The sequence below is a fragment of the Dipodomys merriami genome, unplaced genomic scaffold (assembly GCF_024711535.1).
Source record: "Dipodomys merriami isolate MVZ:Mamm:240054 unplaced genomic scaffold, mDipMer1.0.p SCAF_63, whole genome shotgun sequence".
NCBI classification, from domain to species: domain Eukaryota; kingdom Metazoa; phylum Chordata; class Mammalia; order Rodentia; family Heteromyidae; genus Dipodomys; species Dipodomys merriami.
This window is the reverse complement of record NW_027206213.1, coordinates 7439044-7466002: the sequence shown is the minus strand read 5'-3', so window position 1 is coordinate 7466002 and position 26959 is coordinate 7439044. Positions and strand designations below refer to the sequence as shown.

The 26959-nt window shown below is 37.9% G+C and overlaps 1 protein-coding gene across 3 annotated transcripts in view; it reads right to left on the bottom strand.

Moving 5' to 3' along the window:
• The window catches only part of LOC138815268 (ubiquitin carboxyl-terminal hydrolase 34), a 204784-nt gene that overhangs the window by 88070 nt on the left and 89755 nt on the right, over positions 1-26959 (bottom strand). For all 3 annotated transcript variants that reach the window (XM_070004564.1, XM_070004565.1, XM_070004566.1), the window contains 8 exons: positions 21471-21571; positions 20870-21079; positions 15346-15471; positions 13320-13442; positions 13100-13183; positions 12280-12366; positions 6921-7121; positions 2526-2608 (listed from right to left, as the gene is read on the bottom strand). In XM_070004564.1, the coding sequence (XP_069860665.1) occupies positions 2526-2608; positions 6921-7121; positions 12280-12366; positions 13100-13183; positions 13320-13442; positions 15346-15471; positions 20870-21079; positions 21471-21571 (1015 nt within the window). The remainder of the gene's footprint in view (positions 1-2525; positions 2609-6920; positions 7122-12279; positions 12367-13099; positions 13184-13319; positions 13443-15345; positions 15472-20869; positions 21080-21470; positions 21572-26959) is intronic.

The following is a 26959-nucleotide window of genomic DNA, read 5'->3' as shown; positions in this document are numbered from 1 at the left end:
AGTAGGACCTCAGACAGCAAAAGAAATTGAGAAAGGTGAACTAATATTGCCAAGATTGTAATGTTTACATTAGTTTTATGAATCATTTTGGTACAATAGCCAAGTTTAGCCAAATAAAAATATAGAATATGCTGGGCAACCGTGGCTCACACCTCTAATCCTAGCTACTCAGGAGGCTGAGATCTGAGGATCACGGTTCAAAGCCAGCTTGGGTAGAAAAGTTCCCATGAGACTTTTATCTCCAATTAACCACTCAAAAACTAGAAGTGGCACTGTGGCTTCAGTGGTAGATAGCTAGCCTTGAGCACAAAAAGGCTTAGGGATAGTGCCTAGGCCCTGAGTTTAAGCCCCACAACCAACAAAAAAGAAAAAAAGTACAGAAAACATGGAATTAATTTGTAACAGACTAATGTAATTTATTCTACTATGTAAGTTGACAGTAAGCCCAAGTCAAGTATCGATCAGATACTATTTTATATAACAGTATTATTAGCATTTTCTACATTTTACAGACTTATTATTTGTTGTCCTGTTTACTGTGCTGGTACCAGTGCTTAAACTCAAGTCCTGATACTCTTGTTTGGCATTTTGTGTCCAAGGCTAGCACTCTACCACGTTAGCCACATCGCCACTTCTAGCTTTTTGGTGTTTAATTTAGAATGAGAGTCTCACAGTCTTTCTTACCCCGAGTGGCTTTGAACCTCAGCCCTCAAATTTCACCCTTCTGAGTAGCTAAGATTACAGGAATATGCTACCAAGGCCCAGTCATTTTTTATATTTTAAACTACAAACTGGCCCAAATAAATGGCATCATATGATGTTTAAACTTTTCTTAAACATATGAGGTTAAAGGGGTGTCAAGTAACAAGATGTCAACTAATAAATATGAACAGTAATAGGAAGATAACATTTACAAATACATTTTAATATTTAAAAAACAAATCAACGGTAAAAGCTAATATCGTAAATGAATATTGTAAAAGAGTTTTGTGAGAAGCAGATAATTCAGTTTTAAAACATCTTCTTCCCCAGCCAGGCACTTGTGGCTTACCCCTGTAATCCTAGCTACTCAGGAAGCTAAGATTAAACCTCGGTTCAAAGCCAGTCCAGGCAAGAAAGTCTTTGAGACTTTTATCTCTAATAAACTACTCAGAAAATGCTGGAATGGCGCTGTGGCTGAAATGGTAAGAGTGTTATCCTTTGGACAGCACCCAGGCCCAGATTTTAAGCCTCAGGACCAGCAAAAATAAATTAAAAAAAAAAAAAAAACTGGCTTGGAAAAAGAAGAATTAGCTCACACTATTCAAGATGCTAGTATCATGAATAAGCTGAGAAAACTGTCTCTGTTGAGGAAAGGAAGTATGACAACTAAAGGAAATATGTGACCTTAGATTAAAAAAAAAAGTTATAAGTAATATCAATAGGGTCTCATGTCAGTAGCTACTTGGAAGGCTGAGACTGGGAGATACATGCATCAAAAATAGCCTAGGCAGATAAGCCCAAGAGACTCTATCTATCTAGAAAAAATGCTGGATGCACACGCCTTATGATTCTAGCAATGACAAGAAGCCCAAATTAGGGGCATTGCAATACAACTGTGTGCCTGGGTAGGAAATGATGCCCTATCTCATGCCAGTGGCTCACGCCTGTAATCCTAGCTACTCAGGAGGCTGAGATCTGAGGATCTCGGTTCAAAGCCAGCCTGGGCAGGAAAGTCCATGAAACTCTTATCTCCAATAAACCACCAGAAAAACTGGAAGTAGCACTGTAGCTCAAGTGCTAGTGCGCTAGCCTTGAGCTGAAGAGCTGAGGGACAGTGCTCAGGCCCAGAGTTCAAGCCCCATGACAGACAAAACAAAACAAAACAAACAAACAAAATGGTGAAAAACAAGGCTGGAGGTATGTCTTAAGTAGTTTAAAACTAGCTGAGTTTACTAAGTACAAGGCTCTGAGCTCAAATCCCAGTACTGCCAGATTAAAAAATAAAAAATAAGATTCTAACACTTGTTATGGCTAAAAGTCTATTATTTAAAAAAAAAGATTAATGGGACAATTTAGGTGAAGAGCATTTATCTCATAATATATCAATATCAGATTATGTAAATTAAGTTTTTTTCTCTGAGGAAAATACAGAAGACTGATAAGACGGGTTGAAGGTGGCTATCTAAACTGCCTAAGTACAGAAATGTCCAATGAAACCCCTCCTGTATAATTAATCTACACCAATACAGTCTTAAAATGAAGTATATTTACTCTAGTTATTAACAAAATGGCCTAGACCCAAATCAAAGTATTTTTAAGTCTGAAACATATTCTCTTCAGATTCAGAAAAAGACATACTACAACACAATTCATGAATGCATGATATATTTTGGCAAGCTGTTAACGATATATAAAAATCGAGAGGAAAGGTTTGATAGTCATGCAATCTTAATATTTAGGTTAAATTACAAATTTTCAAAATTAAATTTCAAAACACCATATTCTTACTATAACATTTACATATAAACATAAAAAATGCATACCTAGGAGCCAGATTATCATATGTATAAGCAACAGACATAAGTCGCTGAATCAAACTGGTTCCTTGGACAAGAACAAGAAACACCTTTAAGATAAAAACATTAAAAATAATTTTAAATATAGCAAAACACAAACTGAACCTTTAATATCTATTTTTTGAGAGTTTCACAATGTATCAGAGACTGGCCTTTAGCTCATCATCCTCCTACCTTAGCCTCCCAGACACTGGGATTGCAGGTGTATACCACCATGCCTGGCTAGAAAGTATATTTTTAACACAAAATTCCATATTTTTTTACAGCATAAAGAATATCCACACAATTATTTGAAAATACTTTCAAAATATCAAACATTTAGAAAATCAGAATTTTGTAACCATACTAAGAGTAGCAATTTAAAATTAAAATACTGAAAAATTTAAAATGGAAGCAAAAATTATTCTTTTCTTTTAATCCAAAGATTCACTGTTAACTGAACTGGCTGAAAATGATTATACATTACATGTTAGTGGTTTGAGAGGATAAATGAAAAGTTAAACATTTTTTAAACTCTTTTTTTTTGGGGGGGGGGTGGTAGATCTGAGATTGGAATTCAAACCTGTTACTTTCCCTCACTGGCTAGTGATCTACCAGCTCAGTCAGGACACCAACTCTTCCCTGCAACCATCTCTTTTATTTTCTAATTTTTTTTAAAGTCTTGAAATAAGAAAACATAATCTTAAGCAGTAACAGAGATCTCATTTGTTTTAAAATACCCACACACTTTTTTTTTTTTTTAATATTATGTCAGGCACCAGTGGTTCACACCTGTAATAACCCTAGCTACTCAGGAGGCTAAGTATCTAAGCATGGTGGTTCCTAGCCAGTCGGGGCAGGAAAGTTCATGAGACTTATTTCCAATAAACTACAAAAAGGGCCAGAAGTGGAGCTGCGGTAGTGGAAGAGTACTAGCCCTGAGCTTTCTTGCTCAAAGCTAGCACCCTCCTGCTTGAGCCATAGCTCTACTTACAGCTTTTTCTAAAGTTGGAGGAGTCTCATGGACTTTCCTGCTGGACTGGCTTTGAACCAAAATCCTCAGATCTCAGCCCCTGAGTAGCTAGGATTACAGGCGTGAGCCACCAGTGCCTCACTAATAAATTTTTTAGAGCTGACTTCCATGTCTAATTCTTCATCCATATATTGGAACAAAAGTAATTCCCTAACAATAATATTATTGAACTCCTTCCTTGGGAGTTGTTAGACCCGTGGAGCACAGCTGCAGAAAGCAATGTTGACACAAGAATACACCGTGTTAAATGAGTAAAAGAAGGGAGTACCAACCAAACTGAAGCTAGAAAGTCTCACAAAACGCCAATGTTTAGGATGAGATTTGAAAGCAACATCCCAAAAGGCTATTACGGAGATCAAATGGACTAAGGTGTGACAATAAATATTTAATGAATTAGCATTCTTCCTTACTATCTATAGTATATCAAAGATAAGAATGAAGAAAACCCTTTGAGGAGGGCAAAGCCAAACAAAACATGGAACCAGCAGGTGGCTTGAGATAGGAAATCATACAATTAGGACCAGGAAATATGCTCAACTTATCCACCTCTCAGAAGGTGTGTTCCCAAAGGCCAGAAGGAAGCCAAAGGCAACAGTCTTTATTTTAAAATATCAAGGAGTGTCAATTTAAGTAATAGTATAACACTGGACAAAACAGAAAGGAAAAAGGATTTCTGACCTGGAAAGTGATTGAAAGAAAAACTGGGAGCTGGGTATATATCTCAAGTGGTAGAGCACTTGATATCATGTGCTGAATTCAATCCATCATCAACACACACACACACACACACACACACACACACACACACACACACGAGAGGGGAGGGGAGAGAAGGGGAGAGGAGGGGAGATCACAGAATGAAACAATAGCTATGAAGCTGAAGACCTGGCATGAGGGAAAAATAGAACTGGACACAGCCCTCAACCTCTATTCATTCTAAGGGAAGTAGCACTGGGAGTTAAGTGGACTGCCCAACAGAACCAAAAGAAACACTATAGAAGAAAAGATAATCAGTTTCAGTAATGTTTCAGTCAGAAGAATATACCCATCAGAAAGGAGTATACAACATTTACCTATTAGACTCCCAAAGAACTATGGAAGCATGAAAACTGTCAGTTAATAGCTACTATTTATGGGCAAGATCTTGAAAGGGTACATTATGTTTCAGAATGTAAGAAAATTATGTCATAAAGGAGAGAAAAATTAAGCTTAATAAAAATGTCTGTAATGACCAATAATTGAGAGGTGGAAATAGGAGGATTACTAGCCTGAGGCCAGCCTGGCTAGTGTATCTCAAAATAAAAATAAAAAGATAAAGTCTATAATGATCAAATGAAAGCTGTTTAATATTATTAAAGAGGCGTTAAGAGCGAAACAAAAAGGACAGCATGAGTCAATTTTATAGATTAGCATAAGATTATTATTTGAAGCCAGAATAACAGCAGAAATCAGTAAAAGTTATCTGGAAAACAGAGAATAAAGGTAGGATGATCACCATAGCCTCAGACTTGTGGATATTGAGGGATATAAAATTTATGTAAATAGCTTCCAAGCTACAAGGCTCAAACATGCTAAACATTCCTAAAACCACCAGATTTCACAGCAGGTGTGGCACTACCAGCTTCCCAAAGAAACAGAAAGTCAAAGATTCTTTGTATACCCAATAACATTGTGACAGGATGTAGGATGACTAGGGTGTCAAACCAAGTGAGATTATGAAATTACAAGGAAGAATGTACTGAGGCTTGAATGTGTTGGGCCCAATTGGAAATCTAAAAGAATGACATTATCAAAAATTAAAAGAGAAAGTGTTTGAGCTGGGATGTAGCTCAGTGACCAAGCCCTTGCCTGACAAGTGCAACAACCTGGGTTCAATCCCCAGTACCAAAAAACAAAAGACCAAACAAACAAACACAAAAAAAACAGATAAAGTGCTGCTGGTAGCTCAAACCTATAATCCTACCTATTTAGGAGGCTGAGATTTGAGGATAATGATTTGAAGCCAACCCAGATAGAAAAGTTCTGAGACATTTTGAGACTCTAATTTCCAATTAAGCACCCAAAAGCAGAAAATAGGTTCAAGTGATAGAGCTCCCACGTTGAGCAAAAGCAAAGGGGACAGCACCCAGATGCTGATTTTTAGTCCTAAATACCAGCACCAGAAAGGAAAAAGTGGGCAAAGTGAAACAATTATAAGCTGTACCTTTCATTAAGATAAACTTTGAACTAAAAAAAATTTAGATGACTTAGTCGCTAGGTTTAGTGTTATGAAAGGCTATACCTCCCCCTGATTCCCCACCAAGGTTTTGAATTCTTTTTTTTTTTGGGGGGGGGAGGGGGGCGGTCAGTGGTAGGGCTTGAACTTGGGGCCTGGGAGCTGTCCCTGAACGCTTTTGCTCAAGGTTAGCACTCCACCACTTTGAGCTACAGCGCCACTTCTGTTTTTCTGTTGGCTAATTGGAATTAAGTCTCATGGACTTTCCTGCCAGGACTAGCTTTGAACAGTGAATCTCACCCTCCTGAGTAACTAGGATTCTAGGTTAAGATACCAGCACCCGGCCTTTTTGCATGCTTCCCTCCCCCCACCAAGGAGTTGTACAAAGGGGATTCAATTTCATTAGTGTAATTATGACAAAGATGCTTCTTGGGCATTTTCACTCCTTCCTTCGTTTCCCATGAATACAATAACTACATTTTCTTACCCTTCTTTCCTCTATTCCTGTGCTCCCATTTGCTTCCCCCCCTCAACCCATACAAATTAAAACAAAACAAAAACAATGTAGAAAAAAATGTTTCTATTTCTTGGATTTATTGTGATAAATAGTACTTTAGATGTCCAGAGGAGTTACATATGTGGATTCCTCCCTTTCATATAACCTCCTTTAGTCAGTTTGTATGTAAATACATGAAAACTCCTGTATAAGTTATTATGTCTAGTTGTATTTTAGATCTATCTTCTACAAACAAGAAAGTGTGCTGGTTGCCTGCTTGAAGAAATAAAAGAGGAGGGATTCAATTTCCTGTGTTGAAATAATAATGAGGTTTCTATTCTCCTGAGTGGGCTCTGATAAACTAAGTATATCAATTTCTAAGTTCAATATATAAACATAAAGTTAGATAATAGTGAAATGGTACATCATGCTTTCATCTCAAATGATGAAGAAAAAAGCACTACCCATCCATCATGATTACCAGTTTAAAATACAGCTTCATTTCAGTTGCTAAGACATGTCATAGTAGAGTATTTCTTATGCAATCAACCATATATTTACTTTTTGAAAACAAAAACACTTTCTCTAAACACAGATGGAATCCATTACTACAATTTAATGTTATCTTCCATATTTTACCTCTGTTAATCGTGGTATATGGAGACCCTTGGCATGATCACCAGCAGCCTTCCTCGATTTGCCAGGCCAGGTTCTTTTCCTATGGCTTTCAGCTATACCAGACCAGGCAAATACATCATGATAAGCTAAATCCAAATCAGATGGATCTACTGCAAACTGGCAGATTAATTTCAGCAAGCAAGCAAGACAGTCTAGCTGCCACTGTGGATAAGAAAAAAATGTCATGTCTCCATTTTCATTAATGAATTAACTATGCAATTTCCAGAATAAAAATCAAAAGAAAAATGATTATTGCTACTAATATGGTATATTAGAAACTCTGCCACTCAAATATTATAGTCACTACCAAATATTGTATTTTTTAAAATCCAGATGCTAAAATAGTAAATACAATGAAATAGAAATGACCCATTAATTTTCACTAAATTGTAATAAAATTGTATTTATTAGATACCTACAGTATTTTTATGGAAAAGTATGACAGTGTTATAATTCAAAAATTACTTTAAATACTTACAAAGAAATAACTTACTCATCAACCAAATATATTTAGAGACAAAGTATTACATATTGATTTTTCACACTTGTAGCATTTACTTTTTACTTTATTCTAAGACCAAAACAATCTTCAATAATTCAAGAAAGGGCTGGGAAGCTGGCTCAGTGGTAGAGTGCTTGCCTTGCATTCATGAGGCCCTGGGTTCAATTCCTCAGCACCACATAAGCAGAAAAAGTCAGAAGTGGTGCTGTGGCTCAATTGGTAGACCACTAGTCTTGAGCCGAAGAGCTGAGAGAGTTCAGGCCCCAGGACCAGCAATTAAAAAAAAAAAAAATCAAGAAAATGGGGCTGGGAAGGTTGCTCAGTGGTAGAGTGCTTCCTTGCATGCCTGAGGCCCTGGGTTCGATTCCTCAGCACCACATAAGCAAAAAGAAAAAAGCCGGAAGTGGCACTGTGGCTCAAGGGGTAGAGTGCTAGCCTTGAGCTGAAGAGCTGAGGGACAGCGCCCAGGCCCAGAGTTTAGGCCCCACGACCGGATCCAAAAAAAAAAAAAAAAAAAAAAATCAAGAAAATAACTATTGTTCACTTACCATACACATACTTATAAGAAATATTTCCAAAGGAAAAAAGCTAAGTATTTGGTACAAAAACTCAAATATACAAGGATGTAAAGCTCTTAAATCAAGACACTTTCTTGAAATAAATTATTCAAAATGTCAATTATGTATAAGAACAGTTACAGGGCTTTCATTCATACCATAATCCTTGCCCTCTTGTTTTCCTGCTCCAATATCAAGTAATACTCATAAATTCATTTACCAGGAAAGAGTGTCTTTCTCTCATTAATAGCATAGTATTTTTTAAAATTTTATTATCTTTAAGTTGTTGTACAAAGGTGTTTAAATTCAGCATGTCAGTTTATTAGATTCTAATATATCTTTTTGTATGTTTATGTGCTGGTCCTGAGGCTTGAACTCAGGGTCTGGGCACTGTCCCGGGGCTTTTTTATGCTCACTGGGGCTTTTTTATGCTCACTGCTAGCACAGCTCTACTTCCAGCATTTTTGGTAGTCAATTGGAGATAAGAGGCTCATGAGCATTTCTGCCAGGACTGGTTTGGAAACACCCAATCCTCGGCTTTTAACCTCCTAAGTAGCTAGAATTACAGGTGTAAGCCACAGGTGCCAAGCTGAGTATAATGCATCTTAATCAATGTCACCCTTCCCATCATTCTCCCCAACTCTACCCATCTACCTAAGTTTCTTGATTTCATTTTCACATATATATGATGATTATTACAACTGTATTCACCCACTCTTCCTCTCTCCATTCATTTGTCCTCCTGTTTGACCTCTTGTAGTCCCACTATCATGTTTTAGTTTCCTGCTATTCATTGTTAAACTATAGTTATTCAAACACAAAATGTTAACAGACCCCCATATCTCAACCACTAATGGGGATGTATCCCAGATATGTAAAAGGCATAAGGATTAGTCATCTGGGCCACCCAGAATGTAAACTACTGATGCTAGCTGAAAAGTAATTAAAGCATAAAGAGCTGTAATCATGGCTCAGTAATAGATTAAATTCAAACTCCAGAGCTGAAAAATTTTAAAAAAAGGAACTTTTGTACATTATGGAATGAAAAAGAAAATCTTTGTAAATCACTTGTTAAGGAATAGTATTCAAAATATACAAGGAACTTATACAACTCAATAAAAATGCAACCCAATTAAAAATGGGCAATTGGTCAAATACCAGTGTCTCGTGCCTGTAATCCTGGATACTCAGGAGCCTGAGATCCGAGGATTGAAGTTCTAATCAAGCTAAGGCAGGAAAGTCTATTTGATTCTTATCTCCAACTAGCCACCAAAAAGCCAGAAGTGAAGCTGTGGCTCAAGTGGTACTTTATCCTTGAGCAAAAAAGCTTAGGGACAGAGTCCAGGCCCTAAGTCCAAGCCCCAAGACCAGAAAAAAGGGAAATTGCTAGGCATCACAGGCTCATGACTATAATCCTAGCTACTAAGGAGGTTGAGATCTGAGGATTGCAATTCAAATCCAGTCCAAGCAGGAAAGTCTGTGATACTCTTTTTTTTTTTTTGGGTCCAGTCGTGGGGCTTGAATTCTGCGCCTGGGCACTGTCCCTCAGCAATTTAGCTCAAGGCTAACTCTCTAACACTTGAACCACAGCGCCACTTCCAGCTTTTTTCTTTTTGCTTATGTGGTGCTGAGGAACTGAACCCAGGGCCTCATGCATGCAAGGCAAGCTCTCTACCACTGAGCCACCTTCCCAGAGTTCAGGCCCCACGGACCCCCAAAAAAATGTTTCAGCCAATAAAACATATGAACATATATATACACATGTACTTGAACACACAATGGTCAACAGCAAAGATGTTCAAGATCATTAAGAAAATGAAAGCTTTCACCAGGCATTAGTGGTCTACATCTGTAATCATAGCTACTCAGGAGGCTGAGACTTGAGGATCACAATTTGATGTCAGCCTGGGCAGGAAAGTACATGAAACTCATTTCCAACAGAAAAAGCCAGAAGTGGTGCTGTGGCTCAAGTGGTAGGAACATCAGCCTTGAGCACAAAAATGCTCAGAAATAGTGATCAGACCCTGAGGATGGGGGGAAGGAGAATGATAACAAATGTTGGCCAAGTATGCTCCTCCCACATATCTGCTTATAAGAATTGAGAAACTGGGTTGTAGGCCTGATTAAAGTGATAGGACATCTGCTTATCAAGTGTGAGGCTCTAGGTTCAAATGCCAGAAGAGCTCCCACAAAAGAGAAAAGTCCTAAAATTTTTCATGTATGCAAATGTTCTAAAATTTGAAATAACCCAAATTATGCTAAGTGAAAAAAGGCAGTCAGTTATAGTTTAGAAAATATTCCAAACAGGTAAATCCATGGATAAGAAAAGTAGATTTAACTGGTTTTGAACAAGGCTGAAAATGAGGAGTAGGGTTTTGTTCTTCAGGGATTTTTTGTTTTTTTGGTTTGTTTTTGTGTATGTGTGCTGGGGCCTGGGCTGAATTCAGGGCCTGGGCCTTTTGCTCAAGGCTAGCACTAGCACTTGAGCTGTAGCTTCACTTCTAGCTTTTTAGTGGTTAATTGGAGAAAAGTCTAATGGACTTTCCTGTTTGGGCTGGCTTTGACTCTTCATACTCAAATCTCAGCCTCCTCAGTAGCTAGGATTATAGTACCATGCTAGGTATGGGATTCTTACTGAGGTGATAACATTGTCCTGAAATGAGATGATGAAAATTGCACAACTTTATGAATTTATAAAATTACTGAAATGTTCATATTAATTGAGAAAATTTCATGGTAAATTAGTTATATCTTAAAAAGAATGGAACAGAGAAATTAACAATAAGATGCAAAAAAAAAAAACCCTCTAGAAGTTTCAAATATTTGACAAAGAAATCTAATAATTGTTGTGTAAGTATTCCTTTATAAGTTACTGCTGTTCAAAACCAGATCTCAAACCAGATATCTGACACTTCTGTTCTTTGGCTGATGTTGTATCACCTGAGCTATACCTCCAACCCTAAAATGTTTTCTTAAAGTATTTTCTTGCTTTTTGGGGGGTTGGTCGTGGGGCTTGAATTCTGGGCCTGACTGCCATCAGTGAGCTCTTCAGCTCAAGGCTAGCGCTCTACCACTTGAGCCACAGTGCCACTTCCAGTTTTCTGGTGATGTTAATTAGAGATAAGAGTCTCATGTACTTTCCTGCCTGGGCTGGTTTTGAACTGTAATCCTCAGACAGCAGCCTCCTGAGTAGCTAGGGTTACCAGCATGAGCCACCGGCACCCGGATCTTTTCTTGCATTGTTGACAGCAGCATTTGATACCAAAGCATTAAAGATTCCCATAATTCAAAGTAACTCTAAAATCCAAGTACTAAGAAATTATTACTTGAATAGTTGATAATGCCAATCTGCTTTATATTTAGCTCAACAAATTGGACTGAGCAGTTTTATATAGTTGTTCTAATGTTCCATATGCAATTTTGTTTTCTGAATACTGAAGAACAGTATTTCTTCAAATTAATACTGATAAAGTACCAGTTTGTTTGAGGACAATACTTGTGTCAAATATTGTAATAAAATTATACATATATGTGTGTAAATATACGCAATATCTAATTTTACAAAAATTTTAAGGTCTTATCTTCAAAGAAACTTAAGACCACACAAATATTAACATACAATTCTATCAATCTGAAGGAAGAATGTTTATAAATTAGTCACAGTTCAGAGTAATGAACTTTAGCCTTTAAGCATTTGTAATACTTTAGCCAGATGCCAATGGTTCACACCTGTAATCACAGCTATTTAGGAGGCTGAGATTGCAGATTTGGATTGGAGGTCAGGCCCAGCAAACACTTGAGACCTCTTCTCAACAAATATCCACGCACAGTAGCATGCAACTGTACACTAGGCTAAGACTGAGTGGGTCACAGGTCCAGGCCAACACAAGCAGAATCTTCAAGATAGTATCTCAATTGATAAAGAGGGTCATATTTTCAGGAGCCTTAGCTACAATGAGAATATATACAGGCAAAAGACTGTCTAAGTGCACACCCAGGCAAGAAGCAAGACTCTATTCAAGCAAGGTTCACAGTAAGCATATCTAATAAGCATAAGGCTAAATACAAATCCCTGTATCACAAGCAAAACAAAAGACACAAGAACTTTTGTTCCATTATAAATTTATGAAATTCTGTGGTTTTTACTACATGCCTCAATCTCCTTTATTACAATGATTTAGCCAAAACTACACTTTGCTAAAATGAAAATGCTCAAATGAGGTAACTAGTAAACTAGTAAAAACAGTGAATTTTCACTTACCACAGTCCAAGATTCCTGATCTTTAGGCTCTAAAATTGCAGAGTTAAAAATTTCTAGTAATTGTTGAAGCCCCCCAGCAGCAACAAACTGTAAGGAATTATAACAAAATTATTAAGAAAAGCTATTATATTAATGTTATTATAACTTGGGTACTGATACAGTTAAGTGAATAGTCATAAAATATGGTATATTTCTATTTATTTGGATGGGGGAGTACTAGTACTCAGGCTTGAACTTACGTTACGGCCTCAAGAGCTTGCTTGGCTTATTACCTGAAGTATATCTCCAGTCCAAGATTTTGCACTTGGACTGGCTTTGAACCCAAGATTATAGGCATGAATCAAATGTGTTCTGCTTAGGATATTACTTTCTTTCAATCATCAAGGTAACTCTTACATAAAATAGTAACATAAAGCTTACTCCCAAAAATAATTTAAAAATATTCTTCTAAGGCTATAGACATGTATTTGTATCTCATTAGCCATTTAATACTACACTGAAATGTGTAATGCAGTATTTCAAAGAGGAATGAAGAGTATTAGTGTTAAAAACAGGAACACTAAGGTATTAATAAGGTGCTAGACATCCTGTCTAGCACCCACCTCATTTTTCTTATGAATGTTTTTTTAATCAATGTTTCTCCTGAAAGAATTAAAAAAAAAAAGAAAAACCAGATGTATTTTCGTGATTAGAGCAAAGAATAATTTTTGAACTATGTTTTAATAGTAATTTCATTTAAAGTAATTGCTTATAGAAGCCAGTTTGGGAAAAATGTGGATACTTTATTTTTACCAATATATCACATAAAGCATGACCATACCTTGCAACTCCAGGAATTTTTACTATTTTCCACCTGATCCTCACTTGAATCATCAGAATCTGGATAAAGGTCACTGTAACTTCCCTGATGGAAAGACAAAAAAAAAAAAATAACAAGTGTGGATAGTAAAAGAAAAAAAATTATTCTAGAATGAAAAGATAATACACTCTAGCTTTCTGAAGATAATACAAAAACTTAATAATAGTGGAACTGAAATTACCGTTGACTCTCTCCTGATTCTTCTGTTAGGTTTTCCCAGGGCTTCGATAATTTCCAGTGCATATAAGAGTTTATGAGCACTTTTAATTTTGAGAAGTTCCTTCCAATTAAGTCCATCATTACTCTTAAATTAAAAAAAGAAAAACAGGTTTCTCAAGCCAAATTACTAAGGCAATGCAAGAGAGAACATACAGAAAGAAATTGGAAATTAACACAGAAATAACATAAACATATAAAGACTATACTTAGCACTAACAGCAGCCTTAAGATGCAATGTTTTTATTTGTCCATTTATTTATGTAGATGCTAGTACCTGGGATTGAACTCAGGTGTGGAAGCTATCTCTTAACTCAAGGCTGGTTCTCTACCACTTCAGTCACCTCTACTTCCAACTTTTTGTTGGTTAACTGGAGATAAAAATCACAGACTTTTCTACTCTGGCTGGCTTTGAATTCAGATCCTCAGATCTCAGCTGTTTGAGTAGAATTAAGACTACAGGTATAAACCACTAGCATCCCAGCTAAAAATACTTATTAAATTTTAAACCAATGCTTAAACCAATAAAATGCAGAAACAGCAGAATGCTAAAATAATTTCTACTTTCAATTTATGAAATGTTATTTTTCATGACGTACTTCTTTCAAATGTTATAAGTAGAGCTACTACTAAATTGCTAGTGCTCAACCACTTTAGTCACAGTACCACTTACAGTGTTTTGATATTTAATTGGAGATACAAGTCTTAAAAGCTTTCCTGCCCAGGCTGGCTTTAAACTAACATTCTCAGATCTCAGCCTCCTGAGTAGCTAGAATTACAAGCCTGAACCACAGATTACAGCCCAGATTACAGCCCCCATCATTTTAGCTTCCAAACAAAACATCAGCGATATAATATCTCTAAAATAGTGCAATAGGGTCCCAAATAAAGATAACATGTAGCATAACACTAGAATACTTGTTTTCCATTTATTCCACAAGACTCTACTAGCTATGCACAAAGAATCCCCTCATTAGATAGAGCATTTATTAATAATTTAAAAAACATCTTTACAAAGGGAACAAAATTTACAATATGTGATGGGATTGTATTAGGGTGACACTAAGTTCTAATTAGTAATTGACTAATTTTCCCATACTTTTTTTTTTTTTGGGTCCGGTCATGGGGCCTGAACCCTGGGCCTGGGCGCTGTCCCTCAGCTCTTCAGCTCAAGGCTAGCACTCTACCACTTGAGCCACAGAGCCACTTCCGGCTTTTTTTCTTTTCTTTTCTTTTCTTTTTTTTGGTCCAGTCGTGGGGCCTGAACTCTGGGCCTGGGCACTGTCCCTCAGCTCTTCAGCTCAAGGCTAGCACTCTACCACTTGAGCCACAGCACCACTTCCGGCTTTTTTCTTTTTGCTTATGTGGTGCTTAGGAATTGAACCCAGGGTCTCATGCATGCAAGGCAAGCGCTCTACCACTGATTCACCTTCCCAGCCCCTTCCATACTTCTTTTAGTCAGCTTGTATATGTATCTAATAAGCATTCCACCAAAGTTTGTTTTTAGCTAATACTACTTTGTGTGTCAAAAAATATATCCAAAACATTTAATTAAGCTGGGTGCTGGTGGGTCACACCTGTAACCCTAACTACTCAGGAGGCTGAGATCTAAGGATCTCAGTTCAAATCCAGCTGAGCCAGGAAAGTTCATGAAACCCTTATTGCCAATTACATTTTTTTAAAAAAAGGCCAGAAGTAAAGCTGTGGTTCAGTGGTAGATTATTAGCCTTGAGCACAAAAGCTCCAGGACAGTGCCTAGGCCTTAAGTTCAAGCCCCAGGACTAGCACCAAAAATAAAAAAAACAAATCCTTTGTAATGCAATTAACTTATGTGACCCAAGTTCACTAAGTAAGGAAACTACAACAAACAAGATGGTCATTACATTCAAATTCACGAATACTATGAGTCAACAAATGATCTCATATACTGCCCGTAGGAACGTAAAATAATAACTTTCTTCCAAACATTAGAAAAAGTTTTGCAAGCTCACCTGTTCATCTGAGATATTTTGGAATGCCATCAGCATATTTGGACACGTAGGAAGAAGCATCAGCAGCTCCCAGACACGCCTAGATAGATTTTCTGCATGAAGATGAAGTTCCTCACATCTCAAGCTCTACACAAATAAGAACAATTGCTTTATCAATACAGATCATGAAAAAAATTAAACTTAACTTCTGCATAAAAATCATTATCAAATTGTTAATTTCTAGCCCAACATTTTAAATATCTGAAATTTGCTACATGTTAAATAAAATGCATTCAAGTAAATGAAGTCATATCAAAACAGCACTTTTTCAATATCTTATGAGTGTTTAGAACAGTATTCCACAAAGGTTAACCACTTTCCTCAGAAAAGTTTTCAAACAAGTGAAATCATCTATTTCATAAGGCCATTCACCTATTTCTAGAATTTCTAGACCATCACCTATTTCTTCTTTGTAGATCACTAGTATAACCCACAAACGATATGTGGGTAAATTAAATTTCTTGACCTGGATTTGTGAGCTAAGATTAGATGAAAACAAACAATTTTAAAGAACCACTTGTTGTCATTAAAACCAGTAAGTCAGTAAGTAGGTAAGCCAGGTGGTAAAACAAAATTTAAAAAAAAAAAAAAGGTTTCAGAAGTCACATACGAAAAAAACAAAGAAGTGTCCTTCCTTGCCCAAAGGGGTAACAAATAGCAAAAGATAACATTTACAGTTAACAGTTTTGGTATTTCCCAATGAGCATAAATTTATTATTATATTACTGTTAGTACTGAAATAATGATATTTTAGTATAATACACACTAAAAGATGCTAATGTAGCCAGGCGCAGGTGGCTCACACTTGTAATCCTAGCTACTCAGGAGGCTGAGATCTGAAGATCATGGTTCAAAGCCAGCCCGGGCAGGGAAGTTCGAGAGACTCTTATCTCCAATTAACTACCAGAAAACCAAAAGTGGTGCTATGGCTCAAGTGGTAGAGCCTTGATCTGAAGAGCTCAGTGACAGTACCCAGAGTTTAAGCCCCATGACTGGCAAAAAAAAGATACGAAAGAATTATTAATATCTATAAAGAGCAACTAAGTTATTTTGGCATAATATTTTTATAAAGATAGTGTACAGTCATCCCTCTGTTAACTGTGGAGACTATACATAGATACCAAAGTCTACAAGTGCTCAAGTCCCTTAATATAAAAGCATGTAACAAAGCTAGACATGGCAGCACACACCTAATAATCCCATCACTTAGCAGTTTGAAGCAGGAGGACCTTGAGTTCAAGGCCAGCCAGGGCTACACAGCAAAACCCTGTCTCCAAATATAAAACAAAAATAGTATAGCATAAAATCTCTATACATTCTCCCATACACATTGAATCATTACAATATATAATACAATATAAATACTTTTTTGTTTTTTTGGTCAGTTGTGGGGCTTGAACTCTGAGCCTGGGAACTGTCCCTCAGCTCTTCAACTCAAGGCAAGTACTCTACCACTTGGGCCATAACACTATTTCCTGTTTTCTGGTGGTTTACTGGAGATAAGAGTCTCATGGACTTTCTTGCCCAGGCTGGCTTTGAACCTTGATCCTCAGATCTCAGCCTCCTGAGTAGCGAGGATTATAGGTGTGAGCCACCAGCGCCCAGCCAATATAAGTATCTTTACACTACATAATGCTTAGAGGTTCAGTGACAGGGCAAAAAATCTATGCGTTCAACACAGATCCTATATACTTTTTCAAATATTTCCACTTGTTAGTTGGGTCAATCTGTGAATGTAGAAGCTTTTATGTAGGACTAGCTACACATGAAAGGCAAGAAAATTTTAGACCAGGAGTTTTAAGGTGAATTTGACCTTTCACAGGCCTGATAAAACTCAAGCAATACCTGAGTATTACTCTTTGGACTTGTGAAAGTTCCTCCCTAAAACAAGTCTACCCCTTTGTTAACAGATTTCTTTAAAAACATTTTAAAAAGAAAGTGAGACTGAACTCCAAACCAGAAAAGATTCTGAAGGAATGCATAATTAGGTTGTGCATTCACTGAAAGGCCTTACAGTATGATTACACACATTAAGTGTCCTGTAAATAGATAGATCCTTCTGCATGAAATGTTTTTCTTCAGGTTTAGGCTGTAATCGAATTATCACAAAGGCTTATTACCCGGTCCTATTACTTTGGGTCTTTATTTTCTCTAATGAATCTTCCCTGTTAACACCACCTAAGGTTTATCTCTTCAAAGCTACTACAAAAAAATCTCATACTCTCACCAATTCACATAATGTCCTCTGAAGTACTGAGATAATCTATACAACTTTTCATTCTGTTACAACATCTGAATTACTCTATCTACACTGATGTTTTACAAATGTATCATTTGCCTTTCTGTAAATCTGTAATACCTTATCTTTACTCCTACCAACAGTAGGTATATTCTGGAATTCTCAGCTTGAGAAAAAGTCTCATATTATGCTTATGCTAGCTTCAAACCGTAATCCTCTGGAACTCAGATTCTCATGTAGCTAGAATTATAGACATGAAGACTTGTGTCAACCTTATGTATTATAAAATACATAGAATTTAGTATTTGTGGCATAAAAAACATCAGGAAACAAGACAAGTGCCACTTATAGGTTATTCCACATGAACAAAAGGACAATTTCTTAAAAATGTATTCCAAGAGAAACAAGTGGATAAGAGGACTCAGTAACTACATTCATGATCAAACAAATCAAGAGAAACATGGAAGATTAGTGAACATTTTAAAAGAGCAGTACCATAACAAGGAAAATTATAGATGCACAACAATACTTAGTAGTCTCACAACAATACTTAGTAGTAGATTGTCATTTATTAGTTAAGAAATGAGAAAGAACAAGATCTTAGGATAAGTCATTTTCAAAATGCCAGCACGGAGGCTTACACGTATAATCTCAGCTACTTGGGAGGCTGAGATCTGAGGACCATGATTTGAAGCCAACCCGTACAAAAAAGTCCTTGAAACTCTTTTTTTTTTTTTTTTTTTTTGGGGGGGGTCCGGTCGTGGGGCCTGAACTCTGGGCCTGGGCACTGTCCCTCAGCTCTTCAGCTCAAGGCTAGCGCTCTACCACTTGAGCCACAGCACCACTTCCGCCTTTTTCTGTTTATGTGGTGCTGAGGAATAGAACCCAGGGCTTCATGCATGCAAGGCAAGCGCTCTACAACTGAGCCACCTTCCCAGCCCCCCTTGAAACTCGTATCTCAATTAACCTGCAAAAAAGAGGGAATAGGTGAGGTCCAATTAGCAGAGGGCCAGTCTTGAGAGAAAAAACTAAGGAAGAGCTTGAGGCTCTTCCCAGTATAAGAACAAAAAGAAAAAAAAGTCAGTGACTCACACCTGTAATCCTAGCTACCTCAAGAGGCTGAGATCTAAGAATTGTGGTTTGAAGCCAGCCCATACAGAAAAGTCCATGAAACTCTTATCTCCAATAAACAACTCAGAAAATACTGGAAGTGGTGCTGTGGCTCAAGTAGAACACTAGCTTTAAGTGAAAAGACTCTTTGGAACAGTGCTTGGGCCCTGAATTCAAGCCCCAGGACTGGCCAAAAAAAAAAAAGAAAAAGAAAAAGAAAAAAGGAAGTAATTTCTAGCCTGGTATGTTGAAATATGCCAGTAAACCTAGCATTTGTAAGGGCTAGGCAAGAAGGTTATAAATTCATGAAAAGCCTGAGCAAAAAAGTGAGATCTCATTTCAAAACAAAAATTTAACAACCACCAAAAAACGAAACAAAAATACTAACTCACAAGCCTACTTCAGAGAACCTTTTCTGAGATGAATTAATATTCCTCGAGCATCCATACTTTATCCCAAATGGAATTCACCTAACGTTATTCATTCAGAAAACCAATACCAGCTGGGTGAGCACTGTTGCCTGATGTCTACTAGCTACTCAGAGGCTGAGATCTGAGAATCACAATTCAAAGACAGACCAAGGAAGAAAGTCCATGAGACTCTTATTCTCCAATTAACCATCAGAAAACCAGAAGTACATCTATGGCTCAAAGAAGTACAGCATTAGCTTTAAGCAAAAGAATCTCAGGGTCAGTAGTCAGGCCTTGAGTTTAAGCCCCATGACCATTCCATTCCTATGTTTTCCATCTTGAATCCTCATTTCTCCTCTACCTCTCAATCTACCACCAATTAACTTTGTTTTTGCCTGCTTTTCACGTATTTCCACTGCCACCATCCAATTCTTGGGCACGGTCAACTCATTCCTGTACTTACTAATGAAATTTGTTACTACCTTTGATACTGTTGCAAGCAAATTAATGAAAACTCAGAACATGTGAATCTACCTCTGCTTAAGATCCTTTCATTTTAGTTAAAAGTAAAATGGAGAACTGCTGTAGGACCCACAAGTCAAATATATTTCACTTTGCTTATCTTTTCAATCTCATCCTTCTCATTCTATTCATTTCCAATTATCCATATTTTTCTAATTATCTTAATATTACCTCCCCCCCAACCCCCCCCCAAGTTCTGGGGCTTGAACTCAGGGCCTAGATGCTACCTCTGACCTTTTTGATTTAAAGCTAGTACTCTATGACTTGAGCCAAAGACCCACTTTCAGCTTTTTTGGTGCTTAATTGGAGATAGTCTTACAGAATTTCCTGCAAGAGCTGGCTTTCAAATGCAATCTCCTGATCTCAGTCTCCTGAGCAGGTAGAATGTAGTTATAAGCAATAGGTACCCAGTTCATAACACCTTTATATATTATAGTATTTAAGAATAAAATTGCTGCTGGATATGGTGGTATATGCACTCAGAAAGCTGAGTCAGGAGGATCATAAGCTCACTACTAGCACTGGCTTACATAGTAAAACCTTAATTAAACAAAACATTAGAATGCGATATACAGATCACTTCTCCTTTTCAATTAGCTCAGGCTACAGAGTCTCATAGAAACCTTCTCACATCAAAAAATTCACAAATTATTTCTTATATCTATCTATACTGTTCTAACAATATTATGACAGGTTTCAGTTTAGCATCTATTTCTATACTGAACTGCCACACAGTTAGTTTACTTGAAACAGTTAAGAATTTCCATTATCAATGTCTCCCACACAGGATTTGACAAAGGGTAAAAATGGAACTATTTTGACCATCCTGTAAACAATACTTTTTAAAAATGGCATTTAAAAAAAATGAAACAACTAACTCCAGTCTGCCAAAGATCAAGTGGGACAGGACCATATGCTGAGTTAAAGCCTCAAAATGGGCACATGCATGCGCACATGTACACACATGTATACACACACACACACACACACACACACACACACACACACACACACACACACACACAAACACACACACACACACACACTTACAAACAGTATTCCTGAATCACATTAAACACTTAAAAGTTAACCGATAATTAATCTGGTTCCTAGACTTCCTCTTTAAGATGTTCCTAAGAACATTATTTTTCTCTCAACCTAAAGATGAGACAAGATTTGTAGAAAAGAAATCTAATAGAGTCACCTCACTATCATCCACTGCCACTTTTCCTGAGGGCGGTTTGAATGTTGCAAGCATTTCTAGCAAATCAAATAGAGTAGTTAAGTGAGGCTCTTGTAAAAGCAAAAGCATTGGAATGTTGTCCTTCTGAGGGGGTGGCAAGCAAGATGCAGGTAGTTGAACACCTTCCCCTTTTCTTTCTCTTCTTGGTGCACCCAAAGATACAAACACCATCTAAAAAAAAAAGAGGAGAAATAGGGGGAAAAGTTACACTTATCAAGTTTTTCTTCAATAAATCAACTAAATAACCTTCCTTAAAATTTTAATGTAAGGGGCTAGGGATGTGACTTAATGGTAGAGTACTTGCTTAGCATATATAAAGCTCTAGGTTCAATTCCTCAGTAACACATAAACAGAAAAATCTGGAAGTGGCGCTGTGGCTCAAGTGGTAGATTGCTAGCCTTGAGCAAAAGAAGCTCAGGAATAGTGCCTACGCCCTGAGTTCAAGCCCTAGGACTAGAAAAAAAATTAATACAAGTAGTAAGAACTACATTTAAAATAAAAGACTTTTGACTATTAAATTATGGACAGATAATTGAAATTAAATTACAATTTATTTATGTACCTGCATATCCTTAAAACCAAGCTCATGAAGTGCTTTTTCATCATAATCTGTTGTTAACTCATGTCCAGATGAAATCATCCTGACAGGTCCCATGAGGCCACCTTAAAAATAGAAAAAGTAAATTTTTTATAAGTTAATTTATTTGATAAAAAGAAAAGATAGAGTGAATAAACCCCATGTATATTAACCATAAGGATAGTTCTTGAAGAGTATTATACTTGAGGCAAGTGGATATAGTACTACCATATACATATATTTTATAATTACCTTTTTTCTGCAGATTAGTAAGAAAATTAGAAAAAAATGAATATGTTCTAGAAAGATTTTGTTTTTTCATCAATTTCCCTTTGTTAGAATTGCTGTGTAACTATTCCTTTACCATTATTTCTAAGTCCCACTTTTTACTTACTAAAATAACCAAATATATCATTGCTGATCTTAGCAGTATTAAAATATTAGTGACCTGGGGCTGGGAAGATGGCTCGGGGTAGAGTGCTTGCCTTGCATGCGTGAGGCCCTGGGTTTGATTCCTCAGCACCACATAAGCAGAAAAACTCGGAAGTAGCATTGCGGCACAAGTGGTAGAGTGCTAGCCTTGAGCTGAAGAGCTCAGGGACAGCGCCCAGCCCCAGAGTTCAGGTCCCACAACCAACAGAAAAACAAACAAACAATAAAATATTAATGATCACCGGGCGCTGGTGGATCACACCTGTAATCCTAGCTACTCAGGAGGCTAAGATCTGAGAATCGTGGTTCAAAGCCAGCCCAGGCAGGAAAAGTCCATAAAACTCTTATCTCCAATAAACCACCGGAAAAAACCGGAAGTGGCACTGTAGCTCAAGTGGTAGAGCGCTAGCCTTGAGCTGAAGAGCTGAGGGACAGTGCTCTGGCGCAGAGTTCAAGCCTCACAACCGACCAAAAAATAAATAAATAAAAATAAAAAAATAAAATAAAATATTAATGATCAGGGCTGGGAACACTGCTTAGTGGAAGAGTGCTTGCCTAGCATGCATGAAGCCCTGGGTTCGATTCCTCAGTATCACATAAACAGAAAAAGCTGGAAGTGGAGTTGTGGTTCAACTGGTAGAATGCTAGTCTTGAGCAAAAGAAGTCCAGGGGCAGTGCCCAGGCCTTGAGTTCAAGCTCTAGGACTGGCAAAAGATCATCATCATCATCATCATCATCATCATCATCATCATCATCATCATCATCAATCAGTAATATAAGTTGGGTACCAGTAGCTCATATGCATAATCCTATCTACTTGGAAGGGTGAGACTACCTATTTTAGACCAGCCCAGGCAGAAAAGTTCACAAGTCCCTCTTCTCAACCTTAGCAGGCACACTGCCATACCTGTTATTGGGAGGCTGAGACTGGGAGGACCTTAATGGAGGTAACCTGAATATACTGGCACTCCTTGTCAGTAAAGCAACTATGAAAGCCTAAAATAAGCTACTGTGGTCCAGGTACTCATTGCAGGAAAGAACACTCATCTTAAAATAACCAACAAAGAACAGGGTGGGACATGTGGCTCAGTAGCAGATCACCTGCCTAACCAGTATAAAGCCCTGAGTTCAACCCCCAGTACTACAAGATAACAACAGTAATAGCAATACCAAGTTGGTTTGTTTGAGTCAGTAAGTTGCTCTCAAAAAATCAACTCAGAAGCCAGGCACTGGTGGCTCATGTCTGTAATACTAGCTACTCAGGAGGTTGAGATCTGAGGATTGTGGTTCAAAGCCAGGCCGGGCAGGAAAGTCCATGAGACTTATCTCCAATTAACCACCAGAAAACTGGAAAGGCCCTGTGGCTCAAGTAGTAGAGTGCTCGCCTTGAGCTGCAGAGCTCAGGAACAGCACCCAGGCCCAAAATTCAAGCCCCATGACTGATCCCCCCTCCCCCAAAATCAACTCAGATTGGTGGTTTACTTTTAACTTTGAATTCCATTTCTTCTAAGACAGATCTATAGTTTATGTTCATGACAAGTATCATAGTCTGAATAATATCCGTGTGCCCCCAAACCTGATGTATTGAAATTCTGGATTTGAACTCAGGATCTTGTTCTTTACTTATATTTGGATGGGGTTGGACTTTATACTTGAACTAGGCTGGACTACATTTCTCTTACTTATTCTTCCTGTTATCACTGAGATGACAAGCATACACCACTGTTTCTAGCCACTGGACAAGATAACACTCTCGAAAACCTTTTTTTTTTTTGGCCTGACAAACCCAAACCTCAAACTGCAATTCCTTGTGGATGTCTCCCAAGCAACCAGGATTACAAAATTATGGTACCACATATGGCCATATGTTTTAACCTTTAACCATCAAGGTTATAACATTTGGAGGAGTCTTTGGAAGTATACAAGGTCATGAAGGTACTACCCTAATGAATGGGATTAGTGTCCATATCAAAGAGACTCTAGGGGATTGATTATGCTTGCTCCTTTCTGAATTTATGTGAGGTCATATTCAGAAGTCATCATCTATGAAAAAAACAAACCTTCAATAATCCTCTTCTATATCCTTCATCTTAGATGTCTCAGCCTCCACAACTATAAGAACTAAATTTCTATTGTGTATAAAATACTCAGTTTATGAGATTTTGCTATAGCAACCTGGATGATTATAATAATATTGTTGATGTTCATTACAATGGATGAACCAGATTATATAATAAATCATAGCACTTTCTATCATTTAATACTTTTAAAAAGGTATTTTTCTTTTTGTGATATTTAGGGCCTCATACTTGCTAGAAAGGCACTCTAACACTTAAGCCACAACCCCAATGTTTTGTTTTTTTTTTTAAAAACATAATTGTGATTCCTTGACAGTTCTAGAAAGACTGTGAGAAAAAGCCTTAATGTACCCAAGTGCAGAGGTGTGTAGTCCATAATCTTACCTACTCAGGAAGCAGAGATCAGGACTGTGCTTCAGTGCCAGTCCAGGAAAAAAGTGTGTGAGACATCATCTCAATCATTAAAAAGTTGAGTATGATAGTATGAGTCTGTTATCACAGCTGTGTGGGAATTGTAAATAGGAGGATCGTGACCCAGGCTGACTGAGGCACAGAGGCAAAACCCTATTCTCATAAACAACCACAGTAGAAATGACTGGAGACATGGCTCAAGTGGTAGAATATTTGCCTGGGTCAGCTTTGAGCTTTGATTCACAGATCTCAGCTTTCAGAGTAGCTAAAATTGTATATAGGCAAGATTCTTATCAGAAATCTTGGCAGCAATATAATGGTAATATTTGCAAAATCTTAAAGAAAGAAAAACAAAAGTTGTGGTCTATACCTCTAGATATAGTAAAAGTACTCTTCAAAAAAAAAGGCAAGGAGCTGGGAAGGTGGCTCAGTGGTAGAGTGCTTGCCTTGTATGCATGTAGCCCTGTGTTTCATTACTCAGCACCACATAAGCAGAAAAAGCTGGAAGTGGTGCTGTGGCTCAAGGGGTAGAGTGCTAGCCTTGAGCTGAATTGCTGAGGAACAGCGCCCAGGTCCAGAGTTCAGGCCCATGACATACATACATACATACATACATACATACATACATACATACATACAGGCAAGCTGGGTGCGGCCCATGACATACATACATACATACATACATACATACATACATACATACATACATACATACATACAGGCAAGCTGGGTGCTGGTGGCTCACACCTGTAAGCCTAGCTACCTCAGGAGGCTGAGATCTAAGGATCCTGCCAGCCCAGGCAGGAAAGTCCGTAAGACTCTCCAATTAAGCACCAGAAAACCAGAAGTGGGGCTGTGGCTCAAGTGGTAGAGTTCTAGCCTTGAGCTGAAGGACAGCACCCAGGCCCAGAGTTCAGGCCCCATGACCAGACTGCCACCCCCCCACCCCCAAAAAGGTAGATCAAGCCAGGTACCAGTGGTTTACGCCTGTAATTATAGCTACTCAGGAGGCTGAGATCTGAGGATCATGGTTCAAAGCCAGCCCAGGCAGAAAATTAAATGAGACTCTTATGTCCAGTTAACCACCAGAAGACCAGTAGTGGCGATGTGGCTCAAGTGGTAGCGCACTTGCCTTGAGCTGAAGAGGTGAAGGACAGCACCCAGGCCCAGAGTTCAAGCCCCATGACCAACCAAAAAAGAAAGAGAGAGAGAGAGAGAGAGAGAGAGAGAGAGAGAGAGAGAGAGAGAGAGAGAGAGAAACAGAGAAACAGAGAAACAGAGAAACAGAGAAAGAGAGAAACAGAGAGAGAGAGAGAAAGAGAGAGGAAAGGAGGGAGGGAAGGAAGAAAGCAAGGAACGAAGGAAAGAGTTACATAGATGCAAGCCATATTAATCATAGAAAAGTACTGGATACTAAATGAGTTATTAGCTCAACCATCAATATAAAAGTATTATACTGTTAAAAGGGAAAACATAAAAAAGAAAAGTTCTATAACCACACGAAAACATTTTTCCAGACTGAAAGACATACACATGTGCCACACTGAAAGGTCCAAGTAATACCTGATTATTAAAGGACCCACAATTATTTAAAATAGATTTGTATTTGGGGCCAGACTGTAAAAAGTCTTAGCATTATGGACAAGATTAATTACAGGATATAAGAGAAAATATAAAAACAATTGAAAATAGCCTGGCTTCCTGAGTCTTAAAAGCAACATTGAAGCTGGGTGCTGGTGGCTCTCCTGTAATCCTAGCTATTCAGGAGGCTGAGATCTGAGGATCACAGTTCAAAGCCAGCCCGGGGCACGAAAGTCTGTGACACTCTTATCTCCAATAAACCATTAGAAAACCAGAAGTGGCGCTGTGGCTCAAATGGTAGGGCACTCGCCTTGAGCTGAAGAGCACAGGGACAGCGCCCGAGCCCAGAATTTAAGTCCCACGACTGACCAAAAAAAAAAAAAAAAAAAAAAAAAAGCTACAGTGACCAATTCTTTTGAAATTGTGAAACAAAGGACAGGCGCTAGTGGCTCAAGCCTGTAATCCTAGATACTCAGGAGGCTGAGATTTGAAGATTGTGGTATTGTGGTTCAAAACCAGCCAGGGCAGGAAAGTCTGCAAGACTCTGATCTCCAATAGAACACCAGAAACTGGAAGTGGCGCTGTGACTCAAGTGGTAGAGCATAGCCTTGAGCTGAGGGACAGTGCCCAGGCCCAGAGTTCAAGCCCCATGACGAACAAAAAAAAAAAAAAAAAGTCTGAAACAAAATTACTTCCAACCTAGAAGTTTATTACTTTTTTTCCTGTTATTGTAAAGGTGATATACAGAGAGGTTATAGTTACATAAGTCAGGAAATGCATACAATGCAGAGTTTGTTCCTTTTTTTTTTGTCTGTTGTAGGGCTTAAACCCAGGGCCTGGTTGCTATCCCTGAGCTCTTTTTTGCTCAAGGTTAGCACTCTACCACTTTGAGCCACAGCTCTACTTTTGGTTTTCTGGCACTGCATTATATTATAGGAGATGAAAATGGAAAAAAAAAAAAAGTGAAAAAAA